The sequence below is a fragment of the Malurus melanocephalus genome, unplaced genomic scaffold (assembly GCF_030028575.1).
Source record: "Malurus melanocephalus ecotype Western Australia unplaced genomic scaffold, MMel_1.1 scaffold_310, whole genome shotgun sequence".
Classification (NCBI taxonomy): Eukaryota; Metazoa; Chordata; class Aves; order Passeriformes; family Maluridae; genus Malurus; species Malurus melanocephalus.
In genome coordinates, this window is record NW_026623542.1 from 589,468 (window position 1) to 596,770 (window position 7,303).

At 58.8% G+C, this 7,303-nt stretch overlaps 1 protein-coding gene across 1 annotated transcript in view; it reads left to right on the top strand.

Annotated features, from left to right (window-relative positions):
* PATL1 (PAT1 homolog 1, processing body mRNA decay factor) overlaps window positions 1-7,264 on the top strand; it is an 8,354-nt gene extending 1,090 nt beyond the window's left edge. The window contains exons 2-19 of the mRNA XM_057377300.1: window positions 379-490; window positions 575-786; window positions 866-943; window positions 1,484-1,678; window positions 1,765-1,866; window positions 2,031-2,120; window positions 2,257-2,462; window positions 2,535-2,624; window positions 2,754-2,937; window positions 3,928-4,051; window positions 4,141-4,238; window positions 4,325-4,384; window positions 4,460-4,608; window positions 4,935-5,094; window positions 5,456-5,605; window positions 6,006-6,097; window positions 6,282-6,431; window positions 6,610-7,264. Of these exons, the coding sequence (XP_057233283.1) occupies window positions 379-490; window positions 575-786; window positions 866-943; window positions 1,484-1,678; window positions 1,765-1,866; window positions 2,031-2,120; window positions 2,257-2,462; window positions 2,535-2,624; window positions 2,754-2,937; window positions 3,928-4,051; window positions 4,141-4,238; window positions 4,325-4,384; window positions 4,460-4,608; window positions 4,935-5,094; window positions 5,456-5,605; window positions 6,006-6,097; window positions 6,282-6,431; window positions 6,610-6,631 (2,274 nt within the window). The 3' untranslated portion in view covers window positions 6,632-7,264. The remainder of the gene's footprint in view (window positions 1-378; window positions 491-574; window positions 787-865; window positions 944-1,483; window positions 1,679-1,764; window positions 1,867-2,030; window positions 2,121-2,256; window positions 2,463-2,534; window positions 2,625-2,753; window positions 2,938-3,927; window positions 4,052-4,140; window positions 4,239-4,324; window positions 4,385-4,459; window positions 4,609-4,934; window positions 5,095-5,455; window positions 5,606-6,005; window positions 6,098-6,281; window positions 6,432-6,609) is intronic.
* The last annotated feature ends 39 nt before the right edge of the window (window positions 7,265-7,303 follow it).

The following is a 7,303-nucleotide window of genomic DNA, read 5'->3' on the forward strand; positions in this document are numbered from 1 at the left end:
CCGGGGCGGCGTAACGGGGTGGGGGGGGTATAACGGGCTGGGCGGGGGAGGTAAAATGGGTTGGGGACGGGGAGTCACTCGCGGGGTCCGAGGGGCTGGGAGGGGACTCCAGGGTGACAGAAGGGGTGTGGGGGGACACTGGGGATCTGCAGCGGGCTGGGAGAGCGTATAACGGGAGGGGTCACTTTCTAGGTATGAAGGGGTCATTAGGGAGATATAACGGGTTGGGGGAATGAGTGTACGGGAATAATGGGTTGAGAGSGTTTCCATGGGGCTGGGGGAGATATCACTGGCTGGGGGGGTGATTGTATAGGTATAATGGGTTGGGGGGTCATCTGGTAGGTATAATGGGGCTGACCCCATTCCTGGCTGTCCCAGTCCCTGGAGGACTGCCCGCTGGACGAGGATGAAGACGCCTTCCAGGCCCTGGGGGAGGAGGATGAAGACATCGACCAGTTCAATGATGACACCTTCGGGGCCGGGGCYGTCGGTGAGACCTCGGGTGTCACCCCCAGAATCCCCTGATCCCACAGATCTCCCCGTCCCGTGCCCCTCACCCTGTGCCCCCTCGCAGATGACGACTGGCAGGAGGCCCACGAGCGGCTGGCAGAGCTGGAGGACAAGGCCGGGTTGAGCCGGGAGCGGGATGGTCCCATCGGGAATGATGGGGACGTTCTGGGCGATCCCGAGGATGCGCTGGCTGAGAGACTCACACGGCTCGTCATCGACAGCGAGCTGGAGGACCCGGCCATCATGCAGGCCGTGCACACCAGGGGTCCCCCGCAGGTGGGAATGGGTTGGGGGATCCGGGGAAATGTGGGGATGGACCCTGTGGCATTGTCCTGACTCTCCCTGTGCTCTCCAGCAACCTGGAGGGCTGAATTCCAGCATCTGGGACAGCTCGGCCGTGCTGCGGCGCATCCGGGGGCCGCTCCTAGCTCAGGTAGGGTGCTGGGGCAAGGGCTCTTCCCTGGTGATCCCAAATCCCCAGCTGGGTGTGTTAAACTGTGTGTGGGATGGCTGAGTGTCCTGCTTCACTCCAGCTGCATCCGTGGCTCACTGGGGACCCTCGTAGCCAGCATCCCTTGTTCCCCTTCATGGCTGTTTTGAGTGGTTGTCACTGATCCAGGGCACCTGGTGATGTCTGAGGGATTCCAAGGCTCCTAGCAGGATTTAGGAACGTTGGTGCCTGGAGGCAGAGATTTTTCGTGTTGCTGCGGTTTCATTAAGAGTCAGGCTTTGAAGTGCTGCGTGGCCAATCCTCTCCCAACCCTCTCCCAGCTCTGCCGGGCTGGGWGGTGACCCAGAATCCCCACCCCATGCCCTGTCATCCCAAATGGTGCGCTCACTCCAGGAATGCCCAGCGTCGGGCGGGGATCCCCGGGAAGCGCAGCGGGATGTGGAGAGCCAGCAGGAGGAAGAGGGRATGATGACCCTGCTCCCTGTTCCAGTGTGTGACCCCTGGGGGGGTTTCCTCCCACAGGAGATGCCGTCGGTGTCCGTGCTGGATTACGCCCTGCCCCAGAAGCCTSCGCAGGCTCGGGATGAGGAGCGAGATCCGTCGGAGCGGGTGCTGCCCCGGCGCTCCTCGTCCCCCATCATCGGGAGCCCCCCGGTCCGYGCCGTTCCCATCGGCACCCCTCCTAAACAGCCCGCCATCCCAAATTTCAACCAGCAGGTACCTCCCTGCTTCCCGATTTCCCACAGCTCCCAGGGCTGCAGGTAGCTTTCCAGGGAGTGACTGTGCTGCTTTCCTCCCTTCAGATCCTGTGTCCCAAGCCTGTCCACATCCGAGCTACCATGCAGCAGCGTTATCCCGCTCCCTATGGAGAGAGGATGTCCCCCAACCAGCTCTGCAATGTTCCGGTATCCAGCTTTCCCTCTTTTTGGGGATTGRTGTCCAGCCCCACCAAAACCTCCTTGTGTTCCTGTAGTTCACCCMGCTCCATGGAGCCTGTCCTTCCTGAGGTTTGTCCTGTCTGCCAGTCGTAGTCTGTGACCAGGGTCCCTCTTCCCGTCTGTTTCCCCAGAATTCCTCCCTGCTGGGCCACCCGTTCCCCCACAGCGTCTCTCCCGTTCTCACACACCTGCAGAGAGCCCAGCTGCTCGGAGGAGCCCAGGTAAAGCCCCTTCCTGTGCTTTATCCCACTTTTCTCACCRTGTGGCTCCAGGATTTGGCTCTCCATGGCTCTTGCTGGCCATCCCAGATCCTTTTATTCCCACCTGGCTGACTCCAGGCTCTCTGTGCCCCTCCAGGCCGGCCGAATGTCCCCCAGCCAGTTTGCCCGGGTGTCTGGGCTGGTGGGGAGCCCGCTGCCCTCCGTGAATCCCAAGCTGCTCCAGGGCAGAGTTGGGCAGATGATGTCCCCCGCTGGAGGGTTCCGTGCCTTTTTYGGGGCTCCCCCTGCCCCGCCCCCCTCGCAGCTGCCGCATCCTCCAGGATCCCACCTGCAGAACCTGAGGTCGGTGATGTCCCTTTCCCAGCATCCCATCCGCTCCCTTTGTCCTTCCCTGACAATTCCCACTCTCCTCAGGCCACAGCCCCAGATGTTCCGGCCGGACACGACCCATTTGCACCCCCAGCACCGCCGGCTCCTGCACCAGCGGCAGCAGCAGAACCGGAAGTGAGTGCGGGGACAGGGACGGGGCCATGTGGCACGGGGACGTGTCCTGCTTCCGGGGTCACCTGTCCCCCCTCTCTGTCCCTTCCTGTAGCTCCGGTGTGCTCACGGGTGCCCTTCTTCTCCTGCCAGCCAGCACCGGAGCCTCAACGGCTCTGGGGGGGACCGAGGGGGCCACCGGAGCAGCCATCAGGAGCAGATCCGTAAGGATCCCTACGCCAACCTCATGCTGCAGCGGGAAAAGGACTGGGTGTCCAAGATCCAGATGATGCAGCTGCAGAGCACTGATCCCTACCTGGATGATTATTATTACCAGGTATCTGCGAGCGGGATCTTCCTTCTGTCATTGGATGTTGGGTGGGAAGGGGATGTTGATCCAGAGAGAGATGCGTTGGATTGTTTTTCTCCCTGGAAGAGGAAGGTGGAGGGACAGGGTGGGGTCAGCATCCCAGGGAAAGTGGGCTCCCTCTTCTTGGGTGAGATTTTCACATGTGAGGAGATGTTGGTGTACACTGGATTTGTAGGTCTGGGATAACAGGAGAGCAGCTCCTCTCCATCAGAAACGTGACAGAGCCAGGATAAAACCCCTGGAACGGAAAACGGGAGGTGCTACGTGGAAAATTAAGGAGAGATTGTTGGGCAGGGAGAGGCTGACTCTGGTCTGACTGGGAATGGTGGTGATAATTCCTGTGAGAATCATAGGAGAGTGGTGGAGGTGGATAGCAAGAGATTGCTCCTGCTTTTTCCCAGTTCAGGAATAGGGAATGCCAGACAGTGCTGTGAGAAGCCAGATTTGGAGCAGGTGGAGCAAGGTGGTGGCTGAAGGTCTGTTTGAGGATCCACAGGGAGAGAGGGAAATGTCTGGGATGGACATTGGGAAACTGAACAGGGTGGGAGAGCTATGGCCGCTGGTCTGTTCCCTCCAGAGCTGGCAGAGGTTTTTTGGGATCTGTGGGTGAGCTGGTTCCAGTAGAGAAGAGGAACTGGTGCAGGATATGAGTCAGCAAAGCTCTGCCATTGTGAAAGGGGGTGGTTGGGATGGGGAGGCCCCGGCATGGTGCCAGTGGAGCAGGGCAGGCAAACTGAGATGTGCTGGGAAGGACTGGGAACCCCACAGGGAGAGTGGATTTGTGCTGAGAGAGGRCTGAGGAGGAGCCTYGATCTCTGTCATTKYRAGGGATGGGAGAGGAGGATGGACTCAGCTGTGGCTTAAATGGTGATGTTGGGAAAACCATGGAGCTGAGGAGAGGGAGATGGCCAGTGGTTTTGGGGAGTGGGCTCTCAACTTTTCCTCTCCCTGCCTCAGAATTACTTCCAGAAGCTGGAGAAGTTGGCAGCAGCCGAGGAAGTGCACGGTGACGGTCCCAAGAAGGAGCGCACTAAACTCATCACCCCTCAGGTGGCCAAGCTGGAACACACCTACAAGCCAGGTAAAGCCCTCCCAGCAGCCCCAGGGTTCCTTTTATCCAGGGATTGAGGGGACTCATCRCTCGGCTTCCCTGCTCCCTCCTTCCTGCAGTGCAGTTTGAGGGCTCGCTGGGAAAACTCACTGTCTCCAGCGTCAACAACCCGCGGAAGATGATCGATGCCGTGGTGACATCCCGCAGCGAGGATGATGTGAGTTCCTGGCCTTCCTCCCTTCCAACACAGCCCTGTGGCTGCTTTCCACAGCCCTGATTCCCTCTTCMCTCCCTCCCTGGCAGGAGACGAAGGAGAAGCAGGTCCGGGATAAGAGGCGGCAGACCCTCGTCACGATTGAGAAGGTGAGTTTGAGTCGTGATGCTCGGAGGTCGATGGTGGGATGCAGGGGTGATCTGAGTGATCCATGCTTCCTGCAGACATACAGCCTCCTCTTGGACGTGGAGGACTATGAGCGCCGCTACCTCCTGAGCCTAGAAGGGGAGCGGCCAGCCCTGATGGGAGAGAGGAAGCAGAAGATCTGTGACATGTAYGACAATCTGAGGGGGAAGGCGCCTGGACAGGACAGGTGAGTGGGATTTGGGAGCTCCAACGGTCTGGGACCACCCAGASCACCTCAAACCAGTTTTCCATGGATGTGTGTGACTTTTCCAGAGGGCTAAAGTAACTTGTTTTGCCATTTTTCCCTCGCCATGGTTAAAAAATCACAACCTTTTTCCCTCAGACAGGCAGAGATGAGGGTTAGCKATGTCATTCCTGTGCTGGTTTTCCCTCCTCAGGGAGGTTTTTTGAGGCATGGGTGTGTTTCCCGTCTGGTGTTGTGGCAGATCCAGCTGTGGGATAACCCTGGGATGCTCCCAGGTCAGGGTTGACACCTTTCTCYCCTCTCCTCAGGCCGAGTGATGACCACTTCATGCAGATCATGTGCATCCGGAAAGGAAAGCGCCTGGTGGCCCGGATCCTTCCCTTCCTTGCCCCAGAGCAAGCGGCCGACGTGCTGATGGCCACAGCCAGGAACYTGCCCTTCCTCATCAAGAAGGATGCTCAGGATGAGGTGAGATTCCAGAGGCTGCAAGAGCTCTGTGTCTCTTTGGGATGGTGATTCCTGCCTTTTCTGGGAGAGTGCCAGAGGTTTGCAAGGCATGGGGGAGATCTGGGTAATAAATCATGGARTCTTRGAATGGTTTGRGTTGGAATGGCCTTAAAGCCCATCCAGTYCYATGGGCAGGGACACCTTCCACTAGCCCAGGCTGCTCCAAGCACTGTCCAACCTGGCCTGGAAATCCAAGGAAGAGGATGATTTAAGAAGGGAAGAGGTCAAACTATGGTGGGGCTGTGGGGGGGAAGCTGTTTGCAATTCCAGCCAGGCACAGGGAAACATGTGGAGCTCCCAACTGTGCTGCTTTCTCCCACAGGTGCTTCCCTGCCTCTTGAGGCCCTTTTCCCACGTCCTCTACCACCTTCCCTTGGCAACAGTCACCAGCCTTGTGCAGCAGCTCACGAACCTACCTCAGAGCTCCGCCGCTCCCACCAACCTGCACCTCACTGCTGTGCTCCAAAACAAGGTGCTCCTCATCCCCACCCCTTCCCAGCCTCGGGAATTGCCCCAGCAGCCTTCTAGCACTGGGTGCAGCTCCCAGCATTACTCTCRCCAATTAACGAGAGTGTCTGGCACATTAATTAACGGTTTGAGGTGGCCCCGGGCTCTGCTGCAGCCTGGCAGCAGCTTTTGGGTCTGTCCTGCTACACTCCATGCTCCAGTCCTGGAATTTGGGGTGGGAATTCTGCTCTGGGAAGTCCCTTCTGGACGAGGAGTGGTCTGTGGYCTGCCTCTTCCCCCAGCAAAGGCAGCCAGAGATCCTCCCACTTGTGCCAACGTTTCCAGGAGGGTTGGGAAGCATTGGGGATTCTCTGATTCCCTCAGGGAATGCTCAGAGGTGACTGATCCCTTCCCTGTCCCCACAGTTCGGTCTGTCCCTGCTGTACCTGGTCCTGAGCCGAGGGGAGGAATTGCAGAGTTCAGACACGAACACGGAGCTGATGCAGGACAACCAATGGTGAGTTCCTGTCCCAGGCTGGGACGCTCCTGCCTGGAATGTCACCACACTCCCAGCCCCGTGGGGAGGAAAAGGTGGCCTCCAGTCTCCCAGAAYCCTTCCCTGAGGGGAGATGGGGAGYTCCTGCCTTCCCAGCATTCCCCACACCTCTCACTGCTCCCTTCTCCTGGGCTTTATTCCACAGGACGGAACTGATGCTGATGGCGACCCGGGAGCTCCTGCGGATCCCTCAGGGAGCCTTGGCAAAGCCCGTGTCCATCCCCTCCAACTTGATCTCCCTCTTCTCTCGCTACGTCGACCAGCAGAAGCTGAACCTGCTGGAGACGAAATTGCAGTGAGTAGCAGTCCTCTTCTCCCATGGGAGCATGGCTGTGTCGCACCGGGGGACCGGRTAAAGGGGAGCTGGAGGTGGGGGTGCTGCTGGAGCAGGAGTGGAGTGRGGAAAAGCAGCTTAGGGAGAGGGGAATCGCTGTCCTCCTTCTGATCCCGCTTCTGTTGTTCTCTGGTTCCAGCTTAGTGCACGGGATCCGGTAGATCTCCGTGGCTCCTCGCCACCACCGGAATGTTCCAGAGGAAGGATGGAAGGAAGGATGGATAGAGGGCACACGGTTCACCCCACACCTCCCCCGACGCCCGGCCTGGCACAAGGGGCACTCTGCCCCCCAATCCCTGGATCAGCAGGAAGAGGGGGATGTTTGGCTGCTCCCCCCTTTCCCACAAAGTGCTGCCTTTCCCTGCTGCTCCCAATTTCCCCTGACCCCTCTGCGTTCCCAAAAGCTGCTGCTTCCCCCCAAACACACACACACACACACACACACACACACACACACACACACACTACTGAGGATCCCGGGAAGTGGGGAGCCCCTTGCTCCACATCTGGGGCATGCCAGGGGTTCCGCTCTCCTTCCCTGCTCCTTCTCCAGCCCTTCCCACAAGCACTGAGCTCTGCTTCCTGCCCTTCCCCACACTTCACACACCTGTTTTGCACACTCGCCTCGTCTTCCCGAAATTCGGCTCCTTCCCTTCCCCCGGGATCAGGCCCAGCACCTCCGGGGTGGGCGGGGGGCACAGCCAGGTTTTTGTCCCTTCCAGAATGGATCTGGGTGGATTCAGCTGTGCTGCTCCTTGGGAAGGTGGTGGTGGTGGTTGGGGGATACTTTTACTTTTTATTTCATTCTTTTTTTTTTTTTTTTTTTTTTTTTT